Genomic DNA, 25,925 nt, shown 5'->3' with positions numbered 1-25,925 from the left:
TAGTTCTAATAATCAAAAATATAATTGTTTCTGGACCTTTTTTCCCCTTACTTTTGATCATGTTTCAAATATCTGTTTTCTTTAGAGAATTAATCCTTTATGGTCCGGTTTCAAATGTTTGAATACTTATGAAAGGTGTCTGAATGCATCACAAGAAAAAACGATTTCCATCCTGATCTAAAATGTTTACTATTGTGACCAGAGGTTGACAGAGATGGAAAGAGACAAACATTCAGTTAACATCAGGAGCAATATGAGACAAATTAAGGAGTAGGGAAAGGGACGGAAGCCAGTAACAAAAGAGAAAAGAGTGAAGCAGTAGAGAGCATTAGAAGAACAGAGAGGCTATGCTGCAAATCACTCTCTTTGCACAACAAGCCCCTGAAGCCTCGTTCAGAAACCCCTGAAGCCCTCTCAGACCCAGAAACAGTCTGCCTGGACCTCCTCACTACTCTGACTCACTGTAACATTGAAGGGCATGTTTGCTATGCAAGCAGGGTCCTTTAACCATAAACAGTTTTATTTCAGTACCTCACATCAGACATCATAGCTGCGGCAAAAAAGCAGCTTTGAAGTTTCACAGACATTATGCAAAAGGCTATGTTTGTGCAAATACCATTCGTGTGATGACAAATGGCATGGAAATAAATAGTAACATCTCTGCGTTTTTTCAGCATCAAGGTCGCATCCAACTTGAAAAGGCACTTCCAGATTTCCAGAGAAAATTGCCTAATGTGGAGACTAACAGAAAAGAACACGAATGTGCCAGAGAGAGGAGAAAATCATTGGCCACAATCCTCCAAAGTCAGCGTAACGGCTCTCCCTGGGTGCCACCAATCAATCACAGAAACTTTAATAGGGGGTGATTACACCTGGTATTACAGCCTGTGAGTCATACAGAGGCTTGAAGTGCAAGCCAAAAATGAGGATGAAAAAGAGCTGAAAGGAAAAGGAAATCAATGAGTGGTCTGGTAGTCTAGGGATATTGTAATAAGTCAGAATTACTCATGTATCACAGAGCACACACTCACACAGAGCTGCCCTTAGAGGGAAAAAGTAAGCTACATTAATTACAGCCAACCACACGGGGCTTTGCTTTCCAGCCCCCCTGAGAGCGCAGCTTCCATGTTGAACAGCAGGGGTCTTCTGGAGGTGCCTGATGTATCTCTAATGCTTTTGCTAGATATTTCTATGGGTCTCAAAAGGATTTCTGAATCATCGACTGTCTTGTGTCAAAGCACCTCTAAAGCTCACTAATTAAGATGTTGTATCTCGTTTATTTAATCTGTACAAAATCTGAATGTAAGAACAGCAAGGCTGTCTTGGTTGGGAGCAAGAAACAGCTTTAGAGAGGAGTAAATTTATAGTACTATAGTTAGAAACTTAATAGTGAGCCAATTTTGTTACTTTTGAACAGAGCCAAAACTGTTCCCCAGTTTCCAGACATTATGCTATGCTAAACATGCGTCTGCAGCTTCATATATGACATAGAGACATGAAACAGGATCTTTACAACCTTTTCATGTTTCTTTTTTTCATTTGTTAAAGAACCAGTAAAAAATAGGCTACACAATTTTGAAGATGTAAATCTTTAAAAAGACAATTCACCTAAAACACAAAAATTCATGTTGTTCCTTCTACATTTAGTGTTATTTATAAATGTAGATTGTTGGCGATATCACCCACAGAAATGTTGTGCCTTCTCATGAATAAAATGAAACTAGATGGCACTTGCCTTGTGTAGCTCAAAGAACCAAAAAAAATTTTTAATAAATTAAAAAAAAAAAATTATTTAAATTTTTAATAAAAAAAAATCTTAACAATGTGACTTTTCCCAGAAATCATGACCTAGTTACTCAAGATAATCCACGAAGTTTCACTGTAAGAAATTGCTGTAAAAATATGGCCAAATTCTAACAGTAATGTAAAGGTGTTTTTTTTTCTTTGTATGCTTTGATCACCACAAGCTAAGTGCCATCAAGTTCCATTATGTTGGAGAGAATGCACTCATCTACAGCCGATATCTTCAGCAGTCAACATCACACCAAAGCAGTTCATGAACAACACTGCAGTTAAGAGGCAGCATATGTGATTTTGATTTGGGGGTAAACTTTAAGTCTTCTATGTAGTGCAAAACACAGGTTCTCATTAATAAAAAGATCACTTATCTCTGCCATCTTCATGACAGATTGCAGGCACGTATGCAGACAGGCTGTGTGAGAGCGCCAAATTCAGAGAATCTGAGCCAAAAATATTCCAGTGCGTCACTCTAAATGTCAGTGTTTATGTAAAAAACAAAAAAAAGGGCACGCATATCTGGAGTGATAATCTTGACACCTGGCTGGTAAACAGGAGGTGAACACAGACAGAAAGCAGAGCTCTTCTTAACGCGATTAAAGCAATTATGAAAGGTTAAATTCTCTTTTTTGTTGCACTAAAATTTTAGAAATTGATTATTCAATCTGGAAAGAAAAGCTATTTTACCTCTTAAAAAGGATCCTTTCAAGACAAGCCATCACTCCACACATCTGCCTCAGTAACCCCAGGTGCACTCTGTGACTGTGTGTCTCCCCAAGTGACAGAAAGCTATCAGGGCTTGACACTTTGGCACAAAAAAAAAGGAAACCCAGGAAGTGTTTTCCAAGCAAACACGGGAGGGATAAGGTAAAAAGACCAAAGAGCCAAAGTGGGAGGATGCAAGGAAAAAAGAGAGACCGAGAATGCAATTAACTGTGAAGGACAAAGAGTTAAAGGACAAGAACAGAGGACGAAGATGAAGAGAGGTGAAGACAGACAGAGACAAAGAAAATGAAGTGAAATAAGAGAGGGCAGCCCCATGTATCAGTCTGGCTCCTGATAAACAAGCAAAAAGGATAATACAAATGAGACAGGAGACACTGTGAAGATGAAATGAGATAGTTTGGAAGTACAAGTGAACACAAAAAATGCCAGCACATACACAGAAGAGTGAAGTAGATATTGTAAAAAAGAAAAGGACAATAAAAACAAAGAAATAATGTGAATGAACAGCAAATACCAGTGAGATGTAGAGAGAAAAAAACAAAAAGTGCTATTACTTGTTGTGCTAACAAGCAGAAAATAGAAATGTATGGGCATTAGCATGATAATAGGATCCCTATACAGACATGTTTGTTCCATTTACTGTCAAAGTCATCCAGAAGGATATAGACGGGTCTACCGCAAGTGCTGCGTCATACAATTTTTTTTTCACAAGTCGCAATGTCATGTGACTGCAGCCATGACGCAGCCCTGCTGTCACACTCAATGGAGCTTAATTTCTTAAGCAAATGAGCTCACTCTCAGTGTTAAACGGTTGTTAATTGTTGTTTTCAAGGAATGACCTGTGACAGGAGGGGATTGGGATGCCTAAGAGGGTTAAACGCGACCTTAGCCTGGTGGAAATTTAGAAACCATTCTGGAGAATTGAATTTGCATTAAAAGCCCAATTGAACAGCTGTTAGGAGGCTTTAATCAGTCATTCGCACAGACTAACAGGCATTCGATATTGAGCTACCGTACCATTTAAAACAGCTACAGTCCATTAAGTAATAATAACCCTTGTAAATAATTTTTTATTTGTTTGAAAATTTCTTTTTTTTTGTTTCTCAAGCTAGAATGTGATTTTTATGATGATGAGGTAAACATGTGGATGAACACTGTGGGAATAATAAAAACGCCATATGGGACTGCATGTTCCTCGGCTCTGCTAACAAATGCGCGTGATTTCAGAAAGGGAACATTCGATCAATCAAGGAAGTGAGGGAGCACGTTTGCCTTCAGCTGCGAAGCTGCGGCGTCTTGAGTAGTGGTGCTGTAAATTGAATTCAGGTATTAGAGGAGGGTGAGATGTTACATGTCAGCAGAGACAAAGACATTTATATGAAAATGTAAAACCATCAGAAATGTACAATATGTGTGCATGAGCGGATTGTGAGACAATGGGCCCTTGAGCACGCATATAAAAGGCCCTAGCACGTCTCCTATAGGAGACAGACGTGCTGACTTGGTGCCAGCTTTGCGTCTTTTTGTTGTTGTTGTTTTTCTGTTTGTAGTTGTCAGTACTTTTTTGTGGTTTTGTTTCTCTATGTGGTTACTAGTGTGTCCTTGTGGTTGTTTTGTGTTTCTTTGTAATCATTTTGTGTCTCTTAGGAGTATATTTGTGGCCCTTTTTTTTTTGGTAATTTTGTATTACTTTGTGGTTCCTTTGCATCTCTTTGTCTTCATTTTGTGATGTTGTGTCTCTTTGGGGAATATCTGTGTCTTTTTGGTAATTTTGTGTTTCTTTGTAATCATTTTGAGTCTCTTAGGAGTAGTAGTCCAGCTTTGTCTCTTTGTAGTTCCTTTGCTTGTCTTGGCTGATGATTTTAGTGGTGAATCGTTGTCGCTTTTCTGTTTTGCGTTGGGGGGGGGGGTGGGGGGGGGGGGTCATCTTTCTAGTCATCTTGCATCACTTTGTATATGTTTTGTGAATCTTTGATATCATTTTACCTCATTTAGGTGTATTTGTGTCATTTTGGTCAGTTGTGTCTCTTCCTAGTTCCTTTGCATGTCTTTGTTGTCATTTTGTGTTTCTGTTAAGGTTGGTTTGTGTCTTTTTGATATATATGTGTTTCTTTTAGGTCACTATGTGTCCCTTTATCGTCCAGCATATATGTGTATCTTTGTGGATCTTTTGCATGTCTTTATTGTCATTGTGTCTTTAAAGGTCAATTCATGTTACTTTGAGGTAAATCTGTCTTTTTCAGTCATCTTGTTCCTCTTTCTAGCCGTTTTGTGCCTCTTTGTATTTCCTTTGCATGTCTTTGTTGTCATTTTGTGTATTTATACATGTAGTTTGTGTCTCTGAGGTATTTTTGTGTCTTTTTGGTCATTTTGTGTCCCTTTGTAGCCCAACTGTGTCTCTTTATAGTTGCTTTACATGTCTTTGTTGTCCTTTGAGGTTTCTTTAAAGGCCAATTTGTGTCTCTTTGAGGTATATTTGCCTTCTTTTGGTCTTTTTGTTGCTCTTTGTGGTCATTTTGGGTCTCTTGTTGGTCAGTACTTGTTAATTTGATTGACAATTTACAGGTGAAGGCCAGAGGGACCCCTGACACTTTGGGCCCTTGGCCCTGTGCCTGGAGGGCCCGTTCAGTAATCCATCAATGTACTCTTGCTGACTCTGTTGTGTAGACCAATGTTTACTAAGCCATCAGCCATTCGCTCACTTTTAGCACCACCTATTGATACTACTATATGAAGTGCTGTAGATGCAGCACTTTTTACAGGAGGTGTATAACTGCATAAACTACATGGCACATTCACTTTTGTTTCATTAAGAGTCATGTGCGTCTCCAGTGAGTTTAGTCACAAATAAGTTGCCAGCTTCTATTACTCTACAACTGCTCATCCGGCCACCTGCACTCGGTAAACAGCTTTTTCAGGGGCAAAGATAACTGCGGCAGATGACTGTGAAATTGAATTTTACAACAGCAGATCCCCTTGTCTTTATGGAAAATCACGAACAAGAGCATTTGCCTGAATAAAGTTCATATCTGACTCATGCAGAGAGCTGAACGTGAAAGATGGACAGAGCTGTGCAGAAAGACTCCAGCTGCACATATTGCAACACTTAACTTTAATGGCACCCTATAACCAGTCCAGCTCACTCAATAGTTTCAGCTAAGTCAACCTGAGTGTGTCTTGCTACTCTTTAGATATCTTTATCATTTTATACAGACCCAGCTATGTGCTGCTGTATGTTTCTGGTAGCTTCAAATGAGGACCTAAATGCTGACCTCTGGCTCTGACAACACAGTCCTGTTTAGTATGTAATGGAAAAAGGTTAAGCCGCACCCTTGGATCTGTCTGAGTCTGATGTATGGCTTGCTAGCATGAGAACTCTAATGTGTGACATTTAAGCATGAGTCCAAATGGTGCACTTTCTCTGAACGTTAAACCCGGCTGCAACACAGCCAACGTAAGAAGTTAAGCGTGTGATGGGATCACATCATCTGACAATCTCTAGACAGCTTGGGGTCAAAGGAAATGGCTTTTCCACATTGACGAGCCTGGACCACAATCATGTTAATTCATAAGATTCTCGATTGCTCTGATCTGCCAGAGGAGTGTTGTGCAGCGAGATAAGCATCACTGTTAGTCCTAAGGAGTAAATTAAGCTTCATGTTCATGAATTTGAGGATTGCGATGCCCATGCTGTGGGAAGGAGTGACATTTTGGGTCACTGCATGTACCTATGAATAAAACATGGAGCATTAGCTTGATTAATATCGAGGAATAAGAACAAGCAGTGGATAATCAGCTGACCTTCCTTTGAGTGATGGGTCTCAATTACACGACTCTCTCTTTCTCTCTCTGTGTTTGTGTGTGTGTGAGAGAGAGACAGAGAAAGAGAAAGAGACAGAAGCTGTGCGTGCAAGCGTGTACTGTCGTGTACTTGCATTCGTGCAGTGTTTTCCCATGGCAATTGACCTCAGCACCTCACAATTACCGGAGCATTGTAGTCCAAAACCCCAAATAAGACACAAAAGCACAACGAGGCTGCATAAGTGCATCTCCCTCAATCATCGGCTTCTCTTTCATTTGAAGAGTAAACCTTTGAAAGCTGCCCCTCAAACACTTGGAGCCCATAACACACACATTTTTTAAAATTCGATGCACAATATCTTTTTACAGGCCCGTCTCTCTTCCTTCATCTTTTCACGCAGACCTCTCTCAGACCTCATGTCCCTTCAAACGTGGAGCAAATTTGCCGCTCGCTGACTCAACCGCTCACCCGTCTCGGACCAGACCGACAGACAGCATGTGGGATGATGAATGGCAAACTTATCTCTGAGACTCAGAAAAGCAGCCAGACATGATGCAAACCCAGCCCAAATTCACTGCAGGGCTGTGTATGTATCACGGCCCGCCAGTCGGCACGTATCTCTTCATCGCTGTCTTTCTCATTCTGGGCTGTTTCTATCCCTCTCTTTCTTTGACAGCCTCACTGTGTGTCGGTTGCTATTCTTGTCTGTATTGCACAGTATATCAGTAAGTGCTGAGAAGCTCTCGTTCCTCGCAATCATATCAGCTTCACTCACCATTGCCTCTATTAAACCACCCAGATGACACATGCCATTACTCTAAACACGGTTACGTAAACACTGAGGAATCTCTGAAAAGAAGAATCCCAATTTAGCCGCAGACATCTCCAAGGCAGGCACTTCGGCTTTCTGCTCTGTTTCTGCCACTACTGGAGATTGAACTGAGGGCTCGCAGCATTCGGCGATGAATTTGGCTTATTTCGTTTCCGGCTTGCGGGCCGGTGGCTCCATGAAGGAATGCTTATTTTCCTTCTCCACAAATTTCCTAATATAATCAATATGAGGGCGAATGCATGAGTGGTGGTTTAAAGCGGTGTCAAAAATTCTCACGGAGAGGAGAAGAGAGAAGAAGTCCTGGGGTGGATTTGGCTCACAAAAATATATAACTCGTGCAAAGTCAACAGTTCCTTCTGCGAGCAAAGCAAAAAGCAGCTCAGCTTCTACGCACACGCCGTGTCCTTTAAGTGCAGCAGTACGATGAATACAGCGAGTGCAGAAAGGTTGCATGCATTGACCTTTAACCTGTGTATACCTTTGTGCGCTGTGTACGGCATGATTGCTCGTTTGCGTGTGTGTGTGTCTGTGTGTGCTCATTAGCTTGTAAAATCCTGTTTATTGCTGGGAACGTAACAGATGCTTCTCCATTTTTGTTCAGTTAATTTCTTTGAAGAGACCCAGGAGCCTTTGTGGACACAACGCAATCAGATGTGTGTAGGTTGTGAGTGAGTGTGTGTGTGTGTGTGTGTGTGACGTAAAGGTTTCATCTGTAGCACACCCCTTCCCATCTCTTTGGTTGCAAACAGGAGTAGAAGAAGCTGCTTTATGTGTGCATTTCCATGAAAATCTCTATAATTTTGCACTGATTCGCCAACAAGTATTCTGCATAAGTTCAGGGGATTCCTGAGCATTAATGTATTTTAAACACCCTGTGGATCACTGCATTTCCCAGAATTCCTCAAGGAAAAGCCAAAAAGCACAAAATAAGATTTGCTGTGTACATAATGCATGCACCCATTTCAGTTGAAAAATCTACAGGGGTCTATTTTGAGCCTTTAGGTGAGTTTTTTTTTTTTTTTTTTTTTTTGAAGCCATATAAATAAGCATCGTAGACAACTGTACAGCACATGAGTATGAGTCACATTCTGCATTTTCTCCCTTGCTTAAAATAATCTTGAGCTAAGCAGCTGTTTAGATTAAACATCTCTTCTACAGGCTACATAATAATAATCTCTTTACAGCATAGACACGGGAAAATGGAAATCCAATTCACATTGCGTCAACAGTCACGGCAAAGAGAAGAGGATTCTCCTTCATCAGTCTTCAAAATGTGACTCAAAATGAGGCAAATTGGGATTAAAGCTGACTGACAGACACGCTGAAAATGTGATCCTCTTAATTTTAAGCAGTTTCTTAAAGAAGTTAAGATGAAATACGCAGTCAGTGACTTACCTTACTTGAACAAATTTTACAAACAGCAGCCCCAGTGAGAGAAACAGATGCTGAGGAGGTTCAGAGGAGCCCGGTTTGTCCTTCCGTGGACTCGCGCAGCTTCTGCGCTCCTATTTAACGCAGTGTCAGTTAAAACTTTTTTTTTTCATCCACGGAGATAAAAACCCTAATAAAAAAATCTATCGAATGCAACTGCTGCCGCGGCTTTGCCCAGGTGTCTGCCGTTTTTATGAGATGAATTAATGACCGGCGGTGCGCGCGGTAGAGGAGCGCTGGGCAGGGCGCCGGTCTGGAGCCGTTATGAGCGGTGACAGTTGACTGCCCGGTAATCCAAGTGCGTCTAACTGCCTCCCGTTTACGCGGACGAGCGTGAGGTGCCGGAGCTCCTCCTCGCCTTATCTCTGTGCGTGTGTTACAGACACACACGGCGAGGGGAGGCAGCCTCTCCACAGCGCGAGTGCGCCCGGTTTGGACACTGATGTGGACCCCAGTATTAAAACTAGTACCATAAAGAGACATTAAAATAATGTAACGCAGCTCAGTTTGACTTTTGAATGACTTTGTTGATATTTTCTTATCTGCTGTCATCGCCTATATTCAAGTGACCTATTAATACAAATGTTTTGTTGTCACTAATATAAACTATATATATAATGGTTACAGGATTTGTTCCAAATCACATAATAAATTGCTTCTTTATCAGACTGATTGTCTAATCAATACAGGTTTGTGAATCCCTTAAAACCTGGACAAATTGGCCTGATTTCTTTCAGCAACAAAAGAAGAATGCAATGATGAGCTTTAGAAGAAAATAACCCCAAAATTAGCAAGAAAATAGGAAAATTACCTGAAAATTAGTTTCAAAGCAAACACACACACCAAAAATGGCAAAGGAAAAAAGAATACGATGCTTGAAATGATAATGATTCTTTAAAATCATTTAAAATATCTATTTTAATTATGAATAACAATTTTCTGAATCTACCAATTTCTTGCAATTTGCAGGACATTTCTTGCAAAGTTGCTAATTACTGTTTTTCCCATGTTTTTGAATGAAATCACACCAATGTGTTCAGTCTTCAGAGGCTGAAATACTTGTGAAAGGTGTCTGAAAGCAGCGCAAGAAAAGTGATTCCCATCCAGGTTTCAAAGGGTTAAACCCTCCCTCACACCTTATAGTCAAACAGTCGCATCATCAGGTAATAAACACTAAATTGTGTCAGTTTCTTGCTGTCTCTTTGCTGATAACCTTAAGACCCATGCAAGGCTTTATATTTGATATAAAACACTATGCTTTAATTATAACTTGTGTCTGATACTTTTTCTCCCCCCAAAAAGTTACATTATAATAATATAATAAAAATGAATATTTGCCGTCTTAGAACTTTAATAGCTGGAAATAAATGTCTCTCACTCAACAAAAAAAAAAATGTTCTCCACATCCCACCTGTTTAAGTTGCAAATTGACCCATGATTAGCTTCCAGTTATGAAGTCACAAAATCATGTTTGTGCTAAACCAGTGGTCTTAATGTTCTACTAATCACCAGGTGGCAGTAATATGCCAAAATATGCAGTAATGCCAACCAAGGCAGGGAAGAAGAAGACTGCAAGCCAGTGAACATGGATGTAAACAAAGCTGGCTATGTTTACATCCATGTTTAAAAAAAAAAAACAGTTTTAGTAAATGTTCCATGAGAAAGGACATGCACTGAATGCTTTTGTCAAACCTCTGGGATACACATGATGCATTTCGGTGAGTAACACTGAATGTAAACATGATTTGTTTGTTTAAAACAATATTCCACACAGCACCTTTAAAGGAGCTGTATGTGACATTGATTAAAGCTGCAGCAAACCACTATTTGCTGTGTAAATGTCTTGAGTATTGGAGTCCTCAGCAGAGAATGAAGTCATGGTACCTCTCTGTATGCTGCTGGCTGAGCCTCTTGGTCTGTTTTTGTTGTTAGTGCATTTAAGTACCCGTTACTCCTTTTGCACCAAATTATCTCAGGTTCTTGAACTGGATCTGTTTGCAATTTTTGGATCTTTTTTTTCTAACAAACCAGTCCACATTTCTACCAGTTTTGATCAGAATCATTGTAATCAAGGATGTGTCATCAATGGAGGTATCATCAGTAGAGGTAACCAGCAGTAGCAAGATGGCAGAGTGCATGTATCACCTGCAAACTTTAGTTCTGTTATCCCAGATATAATTATAAAAACAACAACAACAACCAAAAAACACAACTAAGACCAACTGTTAATGGGTTCATTGAAAGCCCCTTTTTCCCCACACAATTTTTAAATTGACTTCTCCATTGTTACCTTCTCCACCCTCTTTTTATAAACTGTAAACATGACATGCCCACTATCGGCTTCACAGTTTACACTTTAGGTTAAGTAAAACCTGCTATTTTTTGGTTACAGCTAGGTTCCGAACCAATTTAATTTTGGTTGAAATGTTCGGTTCAAAATTAGGAACCTGTTTCATGTTGGTGGAAAAGGGGTGTGTGGCACCTTCTAGTGTGGATCTCCGCACAATGAAACATCCAAATGGAAGCCCAATTAGTACAAAATTTTTTTTTTTATATTTTAGTAGCATGGAAACCAAAAGTCAGCAAAAGGAGACAGTCCCAACCATGTTTCTTTTCCCAAATGTAGCCTACGTGACTTTACGTTAGCTAAAGTTAAGTAAGTACTGTGACAATATCCAACCATGTTTCTTTTCCCAAACCTAAGCTACATAACTTAACTATCTTAAACCTAAGCTATGTAACTTTACATTAAGTATGTAATTTTACATTAAGTAAGTACATTATGTCAGTAATGTGATGACGCCCAACCACTTTACAAAACCTAACCAAGATTACTTTACTTTGCAAAACTTTATCTGTGTTACTTCATGTTGAGTACATAACCAATTATTATTAATTAATAATAATAAATATTATTAAGTACGTAACATTACATTAAGTACATAAAATATGATGCCCAGCCATGTTTATTTTCCTAAATCTAATTTACATAACTTTACTTTCCTCAACCTAACCTACGTGACTTTACGCTATTTGGGTAGCTAAACATTAAATACATAACATGAAAACCCACAACGATGTTGTGAGGTATGAACTGCTGAATGAGTTTATGTTAAAACAGAGGACATCTTTGGGAACCAACACCTTTTGGAGTACTTAAAAAACAGGAAGTGTTCCTAATTGTTGTTTTACAACCCTCTCTCTGCACTTAATTACAACCCAATCAGCTGTTTGTCTGCAGTTCCCAGCATCCTAAATTTAACACTCATATGCCCCCATCTCACGCACATGCACACAAACACATGCAGACAAGTTAGCAGTGGACATGTTGCTGCATACTTATAACACATTATAAGTGTGTAAACCCTGATGAGGCTGTCATCTCTAAAGCCAGGAGATCTGCAAACAAGCAGAGCTGCCTTCAAACCTGCAGAGAAGACAGAGCATTCACCCGGGAGGTGGAGGAGTGGACAAACACAATCTACTGGGAAATGTTAATCATCTTGAGAAGGTGAAAACAACACTGCCCTTGTCAGCCACATTTGAAATGCACGTCTGCACACGTAAGTTAATAAGATTAACTGTAAATCATGATGTGTAATGAAGAATGGGATTTTGAGTAGCACTGATTTCTAGGCAACTTATTTTTGTTTGTCAGTGACAGATTTGGCTGTTTTTACAACTACAGAGGACTTCCCCCTCTTTTTTTTTACCTATCCACACCTGGATAACACTCATTCGGAACATGCGACGCCTTATTGGAGTGGTCACATTTGAAGTCGTGCTGCAGATTGTATTGCAGTTAGTGGACACTTCCATGAAAAAGCAGATCCTCTTTGCTGAATCCCCTCATTATGGTCAGTTGTGGTGCTGATGGAAGGTGGGGAAATAAATGAGGAAAATTGAGCTGGAGGGACGCCTGTTTTGCAGAACACGGTGTGATGTGAATCTCGGGGATAATGATGCCGGAGAAAAGGCCATGAGTTTGGTGCCAGTATCTGTGCACAGTCTGAATTTAATAGGACGTCACTGCATCACATTCTGGCATGAAGGGAGCTGATTTGTTTTTTATGTTGGAGAACTGAGGAACAACAAATGAGGCTGGAATGATTGTTAAAGCTGAAGGTTAAAGATGATGCGCGGTACTCCTGCTAATTAAGCTCAATAAAGGAGAGATCATGTTTGATGCAGGTTTTTCGTATCTTTTCAGCAGAGATCACTGAAAACCCAATTAGAAACAACATCTATTGTAAAACTACAAATGCTGTGTATGTCCATTGATTTTGTACAAACAGACTCTCTAATGGGTAACTTTATTGAACAATGAATGATGAGTGATGTCATCATGGCGGTGCTTTTCGATTTTTGACTGTCTCTGCGGCTTCACTGAGTGTTTGTCTGTGACATTTATTTCATAATTGTTAGATTTTAAGGGTTCCTGCTGCGACTCAGGAAATGTGGCTATATGTCCCAGTGAAATCAGCATGGTTGATGTCGTCGTCAGTTTCTATGGAGCAGCACCATGATTTGTCTCTACATGACATAATCACTTTAGTCCCTCTCTGCTGCTCAGCTTCAGAAAGTATTGAGCTGTTCAATTGATTGTTTTATGTTTGCCGTGGTGTTCTTGTCTTTGTACTTACTGTATGTTTTACTGTTCTGAGTTTTTATCTGTACAGACTGTCAAAACAAATTTCCTCCTTATATTTCCTCCTTACGATAAATTATGAATCTGAATCTGAATCTATAGCCACATTTATCATTTCTATCTCGAGGTAAATGTCTTTGAAAATGAAAGCTGCTGTAATCAATACTTTTTATACTATAATTTTATTTCATAATTTATCACAAGACTACTGTCAACTTCACTTTTGCTACTTTTATGCCATTTCCAGCCACAAAAGGCTGCTGTTTCAGAAAAAAACTAACTCTTGTTAATCTATTGTATGTTCCTTGCAGTTGTGTTGCCAAGGGGCGGCCAGGAGGGACCACAGCCACCTAGACTCAACTGCTGTTTGTCATTTTAAGGTAAAGAACAACTTACTTTTTTCAGTGTATGCCTAAAACATGTATATAGTAGAACTGCAACAATTAGACAGTTTATCGATTAGTCAGTTGAATGAAAATTAATTGCAGACCATTTTGATAACAAATTAATTGTTTCAGTAATTTTTCAAGCAGAACACGTTGAACATTTGCAGATTTCAGCTTGTTAAATGTAACAATTTGCTGTTTTTCTTTGTCATTTTTGATAATAACTGATGAGGGTAAATGCTGATGAAGGCTTATCACCAAAACACATAAGCATTTGTTTATAGTGGTTTAAGCCAAATAAGTAATTAAAGTGTGAGTATTTTTACCTCCTTCACTTGAAGAGATTTGTTACCTTTTTTAATTTTTTTGGATTAACTAAGTCTTTGGGTCATGAACTGTTGGTTGAATAAAACAAACAAAAGATGTTACTTTGAACTCTGAAAAAATGGTATGAACATTTTTCTTTTTTTCAGAATTTGTTTGATGTATTCAGCAAATGAGTTGATAACAAAGATATTAGTTTATATTAGTTAGTTGCAGCCTTAATACATACAGATGTATAGCACATTAAAACAGGACTGCTGTGGAGCTTAAACCATACCAGTACATCAGATAGTTCTGTAACATTGACTGTAAAAGAAATACAATTAAATTAAAATCGAAAATAAAAAGTATCTCAGTTCCCTGACTCTCATAAATTGACATAGTTTTCAAATAGCCAATATACTACAACAGCATAATCAAGTTCCTGAAATTTAGTTACTTCTTCTTGTTTTCATGTGCAACCCCAATATTTTCAGTGCCCCCCTCTGGCCACCCCAATGAAAAATTTCTGGGTGCACCACTGGCTTCCTGCACAGCACCAAACAGCACACGACAAAGTTAGCAACTATCTAGTGACCTTCATGGAGTGCGTAGCCACTAAAAAGACAAATATTTCCCCTAGGAGCTGATGGTGAGAAAAACAGAACTAAGAAAGGTGTGAATATTGTAATTAAATTTAACAGATGGCCTGAAACACAACTCCAATTGAATGATAAAGTTGCTCTGCACCTGCCGGTGGAAACTGAGCAACCGTTTGCTAACAAGTTCCCCATTTCAAGGTTATAAGGTGACAATATTGTATGTCCGTGTTGTGTTTAGCTTGTTTCTGCCGCATCCAAGAAGCGCAGGTATAAAACGGACTGGGTTGTAAAGTGATACTTTATTGCCAAGTAGTGTGTGGGTTATATTTTAGGTTTTGTTTGGAGGTTTTTGTATGGATCTCGATGTGACACCTCTCAAAGAAGGTAATATTTCTACTTGCAACACTGTAACTATGGAAAATACTCTAGTTACTGGCTGAGCAGTGTGATGAGTCGGTTGATAATATTCTCCAACCTGTGCATTACATAAATACAGTAAGTATCTGCTCATATCCTTCATCAGTTAAAAACATTTCAGTTTTCAGCAGGTTACAGAACAGACAGATTTTTTTTCAGTTTTAGTGCAGCCTGCTTATTCAGGGAATGCTCTCCGTTTCAACCCTCTCGTGGGTCAGCTTTCCTAAATGTGATATATTTTATAAACCCATTATTAGGCCACAAATTCAATTGTGCCAAGGTGTCATGATACCAAGCCAGCAGAGAACTTCTGAAAGGAGTTTGATATAAAGTCTTGAACCTCTAGGAAGCTGGTAATTGAAGCATATAGAAGAAGAAGAAGAGGCTCTAGCACCGATGGAAATCTTTCTTTTTTATTTATTTCATTTCAGTGCTTTTCAACTGTGCTGGAAGGGAAAAGAAATCATCATCTGGCTTAGGTAAAAATAGGCATCTGTATTTGTTTGTTCTGCTCAAATCACTTTTAATCTTCCCAACCTTGATGAAAAAAAATGGATTCTGGCACATTTGTGTGAGAGTTAAAGCAGTAGATTTATTTACAGCTATGAGTCATCTTCTGCGAAATACGTGGTACTGCCAAAAAACAAAAGCACAGTGTGATTGTTATAGTAAAGACCTGTGGTCATTTTTTTTTTCAACAGAATCCCTGACTCTCACAAAATATGTGAAAACCCCTCTGTTACCAAAAAGCTGAAATTAGTATTTACCTCAAAAATCAATCACTGCACCACTACTGCAGCCAAGGCAGGGTGAAATTACATTAGGGTTAGAAGCGGAATGGTAATGACTATTAGTAAACCCCTACACGCACACACACTAATAAATTCTTCTCTGTCTCTTGGCATTTCTCTGGGAATCAGTTGATCATCTGTTAAGGTTTTCCGAAAATCATAGAGGCAGGAGTATAGAGTGGCTTGACGTGTTTAATTATAAAACAGCTACATATGTTTGGCCACCAGACGGACAGTGAAGAACAGCCCAGATTCACATCACCAGACACATCAATCTTAGGTGTGTAAGGGGAAGGTGTGGGAGGGGGGAGCTGAGATGTTCCATTTGACCCGACAGAGGGTGATGGATGTCGGGGAAACTCTGATGCCATGTCGGGGCGTGACATGTTTGGTCTACAATTTAAAAAGACCTAACTCTGGCAGACAAGAAATGAATCTTAAAATAAAAGTTCACTTAAATTTACATGCAGTATGTCACTCCTTTGGCCAGAGATCTGTCAGCAAATTTGGCCTTCTAACACACTTGATGTTATTTAACGCAGCAGTTTAAGTGCTGCAGGATAAATCCAACAGGTCAAGAGGTAATTAAAGTTCCAGTGTGTAGGATTTAGGGGCATCTATTGGCAAAAAAGAATATAATATTCATAACTACGTTTTCATTAATTTATTATCACTTCAAAATAGGAATAGTTATGTTATTGTTACCTTAGAATGAGCCTTGCCTTCATAAAATATATGAGATTCAAACTTCAAATATAATTCCAGCTTACAGACATACGTGAAGGGAGAGGTGTTACATGGGGAGAAAATGAAGAAACGTTTGTGATGGTAAACAAAACGTTGTCACACGCTGACGCAAATTAAAACCATGTTGCGTTGACAGCCTCAGAAAAAAATCTGCTGTTATTTTACATCAATTTGAAGGTTATCCACAGAAATTTACTGTAACATTTTTTGCATGCAACAAAATTCTGACTTTCTAAAACTTTTAAAGATTTTTACCAATTCCATGACTTTTCCAAGCCAAAGAAGTGTGATTGTGAAATGTCATGACTTTTCCAGGTTTTTCATGACCATGGAAACCCTGGCTCTAGACTGGACCATTCATGTGTTTGTATTTGCCACCATAGTTCTTCTACATGCTTGGCACAAGGAGACATGGGATAGAAAAGCAGAAAAAAAACCCTATTTCTGCTGGACAAAACTGCTGTAGTTTTATCATTGCAGTTTTCATCATATGTCCTTTTTTTCTTGTGAAGTACTACAAACTTTTTACAAGTACTGTGACCAGCAGCTCTGTAGGTTGCTCTTCATGGCTAGTCCACAAGTTTTTGACAGCCACAGTTTTCGCCCTATAAGGCTGAAATTTAGCATGGAGGTCAAGTCTGTGTGAATGAAAGTGTGTGTTTGTGTTCACTTCAATTAGCTTAAAGGGTTTATGAGGTTTTGTGTGTTTGTGTGTGTGTGTGTGTGTGTGTGTGTGTGTATGCGTGTGTGTGTGTGTATGTGTATGCATGAATGCGGTCACAGCTATTGTGAATTCATGAACCTGTGTGCTCCCATCCTTTTATAAATGCCTGGGAGTTTTCATGAGCAATAACAAAGTTAGCCTACAAATCATTCTATAGACAGGGCTGTTTGGTTTGCTGATAAAATCACAACTTGTTTTAATGGATTTCCTGTTTCTGGCGTTGAGGACAGCGGCACATTGGACAAGATTGATTTGTTCAAAGTGAAAACAATATCTTTACTTGGATGTAAGGAACTGTCTTTAAAGTATTTAAATGCTACTTGACCATCTTCCAATATCAGTCATCTGAGATAAGAGACACAAGATGAGTTGGTTCTCTGCCAAAAAAAGAGAGTGGGAACTTGTAAACCATGTAGCTGGATCCTTGGTTTTATATTTCCATGCTGCCAAATCTATGAGAGCACTCTCTGAAGGTAGTATTCAATTCAGCAAACCAGAATCCACCCACAGAAACAGACTGTAGTAGAATAAATTCCGCTGAGTCAACACCTCAGCTGCACGGCGTGGGTTGCTCCGGTATTCTGAAACATATAGTGACTACAGGTGGCTGCAAAATCTGTTGCACCTGCAGTTTTCTAGTTTAATGAAAGCATCCAGAAAAATTAGCTAATTTACCACTAGATCTGCAATTATATAACATTTTTGTTGTTGTTTTGTTTTTACAACTAAATAGAGAATACTTATATGTTCTTGTACCTGTTAAAGTATTATTTTTTGATTGTTGTTAGCAATGTCATCTGCCACAAGGGGGCGTCTAAGATACTCCCCTCAATCTACACCTACAGCTTGATGAAGCATCTCACTGTGAAAGCAGTGTATGTTTGTTTGGTATCATGTTAAATGTTTAATTAGCACACATTGTTTATGATTATTTTTTGTTTTTCGTATTTAACAATAAATTCAAAAACTCAACGACCATCAGTGGTGGAAAGCAAAAAAGAACATTTACTCAAGTACTGTAGCTTATATATATATATATATATATATATATATATATATATATATATATATATATATATATATATATATATATATATATATATATATATATATATATATATATATATATAAGAATAAAATTGAGGTTCTTGTGCTTTACTTTAGTCTATTCCTTTTGATGGCACTTTTTGCCTTGACTCTATCTGGAAGTTTAAGTTACTAGTTACTTTACAAATTAAGATGTTTGCATTAAAAAAATAAAAAAGTTTATAAAATTTTACGTTTTGTTATATAGATAAAACTACTTTTTTTTACAAGTACAGCTGAAATAGGTCAGTCAATCACTTCATTAACAGATGTTTTTATTGACAGCTATTTTTGCACATTTATTTAAACATTTATTTTCTAATTTATTTTGAAAGAAATTAAGTTATGTTTTTTGTGGTGTAAGAGTGTTTTTACCTGTAGGCTAATAGAGTACTTTCAAAGTGTGATATCAGTTCTTTTACTTTTAACTTTTATATATTTTTACTTTTAAAAGTTTAATTACATTTTGATGTTAATACTGTTATACTTTACCGATATAGAATTTCAAATGCAGGAGTTTTACTCTTTACAGAATGTTTTTAGACTATGGTATTGTTACTTTTACTCAAGTAATGAGGACTTCTTCCACATACTTTATAATCAGTATTTTACTGTGATAACTTTTCAAATCACAAAAGCAAAGCAATATTACTGTCTGATAAATGGTCAAAACATCCTACATGGAATTAATCTCATTTGAAATGAGAAGCATACCTCAATGTAAACGTCCATTAATCACCATTGAGAATGCGAGACAAAATTACCCTGCCTAATGCACTGTAGCTAATGAAATAACCAGAGCAGGATCAATTCATCTCAAGCCCTCTGAACTGAACCAGATCTTTTGCAGTCAGTATTATATTGCCACCCATTAATGCTCCGAGGCTGAGCTTTGTTATAATTAAAAGTTAACCAGCTGTGTCCATTTGTAGCATCTCAAACATTTGTCATGTCTCTTGGTAATTAAAATAAACCATAAGAATATGTTGCTGCAAGGTGTAATTGAACTCAAAACTAAAGATTGTTTCCATAATCACCAGTCTAAGTAGCAATCACATTCTGCATCATGCTAAAGTTTCATGCTCTACCTCTGACTTCTGTTTGATCGGATTTAACATGCATCTTTTGCTTTCTGCATTTTAAATATGCTTTTACTTTTATTTTTATAGATTCTAACATTCAGGCAGGGAGAAAAGTTTACCTCAAGGAGCTTAACCTCACAACCACCAGTGATGATATCAATACTATGTGGCTTTTGAGAAGCTGAGTTGAGACTGTTAGGATGACATCCTCTCTCATATCGCTATCGAGTGGATGATTTAGCTTCGGTTCTTAATAGCAAAAGGTCTGGCCAGATGTATTACCTTTACTGCTATTTATAGCCAAGCCGGATGGGTGAGCAGTTTCCTTTGATATCTTTTATAAATATTTATTGTCTGAAAAATCACGCAGCGCTTCAGCTATTCCAGAAGATGGAACAAAGCAGAGATTTAGGGCAGCAAGGATATTCTCCAGCTGCAGAATACTTTACATTAATAGCATCTTTTTTATGGGGTTATAAGCAATTTAGTTTCTCCTGTGGATGATAGTATCTGAGAAGACTAGTATTACAAAGTGACTGAGCTTGGGAGAAACTATGTATGCATACATTAGATTACCATGTTTTGTGCATGCATGCATTCCCATTTGTACTTACAATTATGCATATGTCACTGTGATTGCTTTGTAATCGCTGCAAACAGTTTTAGAAGCTCACATTTTGTAAACCTGCAGTTTCCTCTCCACCAAACATGCAGAAACATTCTAATGAACCTGCCACGGTCGTGTTTGCTGCACTGTGATTACTTTCCTCCCTTATTCAAGGCTATGCTGAAGCGACCAAGATAGGCTTGAGTGCCTCGCAAAGAATTACCAGATAAGGAGGGAAGACAGCAGCATTAGTAAGGAATGAAGGAGGCCTCCAGATAAAGAGAAAGTGACTGTGAAGAAGTAAAGGAAGGGTTTTTTGGCTGCAGTGTTGTTTGCTTTAGCAAACCTAATAAGCCCTCTTGAAGGTTTTTTGTATGTGTCTTTCCCAATTAAAAAAAATGAAAGGACTAGGACTTTTATTTTGACGAACTTTAAGACATTTAATCAGAAATTGATCATTTGTTTTTTTTTGTACTTATGTGTTATTTTGAATTTTTGTATTTAGGCTGTGTATTTATGTAAAACAGATAATGTCCTAGGATCAAAAAGAAAACGCACAAATTAGTGCTTAAAATTCACTATAATGCAGGAAGATTAAGTGTGAAACACTTAAAATATATTGGCAGAGGACCCACCCCCAACAGCAGCACAAAAAATGCACAATACTTCATAAAATACTGTTTATTTTTAACAAAAAATGTGCTTGTAAAACAGGCATATATAAAACTTCACAAAAATAAGGTTTTACTAATACAAAAAAATACATATACAGTATCAAAACACATTAGTGCAGTAGTAACAAACTTCAACAGCATACAGTGAAATCACAGTTGATTTTGCTCATAAAGCATTACATAGTAATACAGTGGAAATGTGTGTATGTGCCACTAAAGCTCTTCCAGCAACAGAAAGGTGGAGCTGGTCGTCATTTTTGGAATAAGTCAGTTTACTGAGTGTTAGTTTCCGATAAGGGCTTGTCCAAGTGAGTCCCTGAGCGTCAGATGTCTACGCCTGCAAGAAACTGATGCGATTATTTCTATTCCGTCTCATGCGACGGCCTTTTCGTTGGCTTGTGAGTTTTTTTCCTCCTGGAATGAAAAATGTGTTTAGCAAATGATTAGTATTATAGCCTATGATTCAAATGCCTTTAATATACAAGTGTGACTTTCAAGAGTCAGATTTTCGTTGCATGAAATCATCTTAGAATTATGACTTTCTCTAAACTCAAATCATCAAGTGACTCTGATCCAAATGCTTATTACTGAATTAAGCCTGCAAATTCTCCCATGACAGTGACATGTCTACCACATGCATGCCCCACTCACAGACCTTTAGCACACACGTCCATGCAGCTCTGCCTCGAGACAAAGTTGTTGCTGCTTCCTCCACAGCCCGAGTAGATGAACTCCTCGCACATCTTGGTGGCTTTGTTGTAGTAATAGCGAGGAATGGAGGCTGAACACCTCCCTTTGTCCACAGGGTCCAGGCAGAGCACAGGAATATCTGTACAATAAAACACACTATTAGGTCATCGTCTTTGAGGATGAAAACTGTACAATATTTTCTCCATTTTTTCAGTCTCTTCCTTTCCTTATAACTGAAATATCTTTATCGGTAGTGTATTGTCATAAACAAAGCATTGTTTTTACATATGCTGAATTTGTAAAGTCAAAGTATTAGCACTACATTGTAGTTCATTTGTTCCTTATTTCTCAACAATATCCCTCAAAAACTTTAGGTTCACTCAGAGACAGAACATCAAATTAAATAAGTTTGCACGTACTTTTTCTTGGATTGCAGTACTCCTTGCATGTAGTGAGGTCTTGGAAGCGATTTGAATTTCCCTGGCAGCCACCATAATAGAAGGGCTCACACTGCATGGTGGTCATGTTGAAGAAGTAGCGGTGAAAGAGGGCTCGGCAGGGCCCCTCCTCTTTGGGAAACCTGCAGATTTGGGGAATCTCTGAGGAGAGGAGAAAGACAAGAATTAAAGTTGGAGATAGATCAAGTGGCCTCCATAAGTGTTTGTACACTTTTTGCACACACACACACACACACACAAAATAACTTCAACAAATGTAGAATCAAAAGTGGTACTCAAAAGTGGTACTGATTTCCCAGGGGCCCAACGAGAAGGGGCCCCTTGAAAATCCTGGAAATAAAAGTTTGGTTTTGTTTAGAGTTATATATTAGAATTTATAATTTTTCTAAGTAATTTGTGCCATAACTAAACTAGAATCGGTGGAATAAATCAGTTGAAATACTGAACTTGGTGTGAAAAGAAACAGTGGAAACTCTCTGAGGCCCCTCTCACCCCTTAAAGGGACAAAATGTATGAATCTGCCCCTGCACTAGGATTCATTTCAAAATGCAGTTTGAGCCAAGAGAGTGACTGCTGATGCCTCTAGAGCACTAACATACACTGTTTTTTACCAAAAAGAAAGAAAAGAAAACTGACTTTGTTAAATAATAATAATAATAATGAAAAACAAATTAAAAAATGAGAGAGACGTGGATCAAGAGAGGAAGGGTGGGGGACACACAGAAAATGCTTATGCATAGGGCCTCAGAATTTGCACATAGAATAACTGTTAACGCTGGGCAAGGTCAGCATCCTCTTAAGTGAATGCTCATCACAATGAGAACTTACTTGGTATTCTGAAACATGTTTTATGGCACTCCTGATAGCTCTTGAAGTTATTGGCATTCCCTTGGCACCCTCCATAGTAGAAAATCTCGCACTTTTGGGTGATAGTATTGTAGTGGTAGCGCTCGATTTCTCCTCTGCAAGGTCCCTCGTCCACTTGAAGGAGACACGCGCCTAAAAGCAACAAAAACATTATCAGTTAAATACGAAACCTCCGTAGAAAAAGACGGCAGGAATAATTAAGCTTTCCAAAATGCTGCGCGTTAAAGTCGCCAAACTCTGTAGTGCGCGAACGCAGGTGGTCATATGATCGCCAAACCAAGTCTTTGAAGAATTGGATGAAAAGCTGAAGAAACAATGAAAAGACACACTGTTAGGTTACCTTTTGGTGCCAGCGCCAAAACGTTGTAAAACGAAGAAAAGAGCGTAAACAGCGCTAATATGCAAATCTCCATTGTGAAACTTTCTTTGCTCCAACTCGAGTCTTTTTCCGTTTTGCCGACCATCCCAGCCACATCCGACTTTATAGTTGAGTGAAGTGTTTCCCGGGGGGACTTTAGGGGCGGGGATGGCATGACTCATTTCATACTACGACGCAACTAGATGAGAGTGGTGATGGATTCATTTGTGACATCAGAGAAACTCGTTTTAACGTTGCAATAAGTTACGTAGAAGACTGTTAATGTAGTGACTAAAGGTTTATTCAACCTGACTGAAATAACAAGGGAGAGAGTCCAGTTCCTACTGCCTTCACTGGGGTAGATGGCGATGATGATGATGAAGGCAGCTACAGAGGTCTAGTAACTTCCCCAGCATTTTTGTTATCTTTCCACAGAACAAGTATTTTGTTGTCGCTAAGACACTCTTGTGAAACAACACACTTTTACTGGTCTGATTAGTCCTGCCAAGTTCCCATCACACACCGGTCTGACTGGATCAGACACACACACACACACACACACACTTTCACGCAAGGTCTCAAAGCACCGTCACCTACATTTACAAACCTTGTGGTGTATTTTATCTTTTTTTTGTTCAATAATTGCAGCCAACTCCAACTTTCTTTCAAGGAACCAGTAATGACTTGCATTAAATGCTCAAGGTTCCCCATTCCTCAAACTTGAAAGGAGCATTGTATAAAAACTAAAAAATAAATGTGGCTTTTCAGTTTCACACTTTCACACAGTTCTGGTTTGTTCCAGAATGTTACTGGGAAACTGTCGTGCAATCATGTTTAGGACAATGATGTGTTTCCACCTTGACAGGTGGAGGCTAAATACAGATTAGCCGTCTTATGAAAGTGACCTGATACATGAAGCACCACCCCTTAAACTATCTCTGAATATCAGAAAAAAATTACTCAAAACAGCATAATTTCAAATTTAATCTGCAATATGCAGTAAATAGCTATAGGTCATTGTTTTACATGTAATGCAAAAGAGCCCAAACAGACACCTGTGTGATTCACCATCCTATTTGATAGTATACTTCAGATACTGGCCGCATCATGGGGGCCTTGTTTTAATCAGATTAGCGGATTAAGATGTTTATACAGATTACTTTATAACCCAGATTGAAGGAGAGGAGAGGGATTCTTCATCAGGATTTCAGGGGTGAAGGACTGCTCCCTTTAAGCATCAGTGAGTACACTTCTATTCTTTTAATTGACTTTTGTAGATTGTGTGAATCCTATGAGACTTTTTATTTGTCATATGGTGGCAAGATTTTGCAAAAAAACAACCAAAAAAGCAGGATATTCCCCTCTTTTTTGACAGAAAATGCCAGTCATCAACGTAGACGATCTGACAGACAAGGACAAGGCTTTAATGGAAGTAAACCAACTCAAAATTGAAGTTAAACTTGAGAGGTGGTTGGTAAGTTGTTTTTATTTGCACTTTGGTGTCAGTGTCTTTATTTCTTTCAAAGATAAGAATAAATTAATTTAAGCGTTCAGACTTTAATCCTTGACAAGCAAAAGATGTTTATTTTCAACCTGTTTACATTTAATTAGTATGAAAAGTGGCGTTAATTCCACCAGGAACAGCATTAATACTGAAATGCATTTCTGAATGACTGTCAACACCTTTGTCTGTCCACTTTAGACATCTAAATGCTGCGAGGAAATCAAGGACTATATTCAGGCTGGAGTGGAGGAGGACACCCTCGTCAAAGGCATTTCAGAGGAGAAGAACCCCTTCAAGGAGAAAGGTGGCTGTGTCATCTGCTAGACTTTACCTGAGGAGCTTTTCATATCTCAGATTAGCACCCAAGGACATTCTCCCTCGCATCATAAAATGGATTTGCAGACTGAGAAGACTAGAGGGACTTAATAAAGAAAAAAATATATAAAACTTCAAGTTTTCATGTAAACGATTCCCCATCATCTGGCCAGATTTGTAGCCTTATATTCTTTGAAAAGATGCAATAAATAAGAGTTGTATTTGGTAAGGATTATGTAATGCTTCTCTGTCATGTGGTGTAGTCTGAGCAAATGGGGCCCATGTGTTGTTTCATAAACAGAAACAACTGTCATTAAATATGCTTGTTTATAACTCAGCCTGTCTCCATCATTCATTATGGGAAGGTTTCAGACAGAGTACAGAAACAGATAAATCTTCATAACTCAGTTTGCGCATAATTAGACTTGCTGAATTTTTCTCATAAATCCTTATAACATCATTAACTTTTTTTTTTTTTTGCAATATCATGGTGAAGATCAAACTTAAAAGACAGGAAGTTTTAGCTTTTCTGACCCTTTTGTTGTGTCTTTCCCAAGCATGTGTGACCCTTTGTCACAGATTGCATGTGTCGCCAAAGAATGATTTACCCCTGGCGGATAGTTTGATTTAATGGTGATTCGTCCAGTGATTTCCTTTACTTTTGGAGGCTTGAAGAGGTCAAACTATCCAGTATTGCATTAGAAAATAGATAAGAAAAAAAAAACTATGTCTAAGAGGAATTTTCCTCCTTGTTCTTCCTCATTCTGCAACCCTTCAGATTAATTGTGATTCCTTGAATCAGGGGTGTCAAACATACGGCCTGCAAAGTGTGAAATTAATAGCCTACCAGAGGCCGACTGATTTTATGTAAGACAAATTGAAAAGTAAATATCACCAAAATTATGAGGTAAATGTATTAATTGTTTAATTTTTGGGGTTGCTGGAAATAAAAATGTAATAGATAGGCTAATTCCTGACATTGAAAGTTACATTTCAGTTGAGGATATCTCTGATAAAGACACAAAAATCAAGCATTTTTTTGTAAAAATGTAGAAATATAACATAACAAAAGTCCAAC

At 38.2% G+C, this 25,925-nt stretch overlaps 3 protein-coding genes across 3 annotated transcripts in view; 1 reads left to right on the top strand and 2 right to left on the bottom strand.

Annotated features, from left to right (window-relative positions):
• calcr (calcitonin receptor) overlaps window positions 1-8,866 on the bottom strand; it is a 66,917-nt gene extending 58,051 nt beyond the window's left edge. Inside the window, exon 1 of the mRNA XM_042506749.1 lies at window positions 8,553-8,866. The gene's annotated coding sequence lies outside the window, so the exon portion shown is untranslated. The remainder of the gene's footprint in view (window positions 1-8,552) is intronic.
• Window positions 8,867-20,647: 11,781 nt separating this feature from the next.
• Window positions 20,648-23,151, bottom strand: tfpi2 (tissue factor pathway inhibitor 2). Its single transcript, XM_042506578.1, has 5 exons — window positions 23,011-23,151; window positions 22,632-22,802; window positions 21,765-21,944; window positions 21,311-21,484; window positions 20,648-21,069 (listed from the first exon to the last, which is right to left on the bottom strand). The coding sequence occupies exons 1-5, from the start codon at window positions 23,132-23,134 to the stop codon at window positions 20,987-20,989; spliced, it is 732 nt and encodes a 243-aa protein (XP_042362512.1). The 5' UTR covers window positions 23,135-23,151; the 3' UTR covers window positions 20,648-20,986.
• Window positions 23,152-24,406: 1,255 nt separating this feature from the next.
• gngt1 (guanine nucleotide binding protein (G protein), gamma transducing activity polypeptide 1) lies at window positions 24,407-25,114 on the top strand. Its single transcript, XM_042505965.1, has 2 exons — window positions 24,407-24,502; window positions 24,731-25,114. The coding sequence occupies exons 1-2, from the start codon at window positions 24,407-24,409 to the stop codon at window positions 24,854-24,856; spliced, it is 222 nt and encodes a 73-aa protein (XP_042361899.1). The 3' UTR covers window positions 24,857-25,114.
• Window positions 25,115-25,925: the final 811 nt, after the last annotated feature.

Source organism: Plectropomus leopardus, chromosome 18 (genome assembly GCF_008729295.1).
Source record: "Plectropomus leopardus isolate mb chromosome 18, YSFRI_Pleo_2.0, whole genome shotgun sequence".
Lineage (NCBI taxonomy): Eukaryota > Metazoa > Chordata > Actinopteri > Perciformes > Serranidae > Plectropomus > Plectropomus leopardus.
This window is presented reverse-complemented; position numbering and strand designations above follow the sequence as displayed.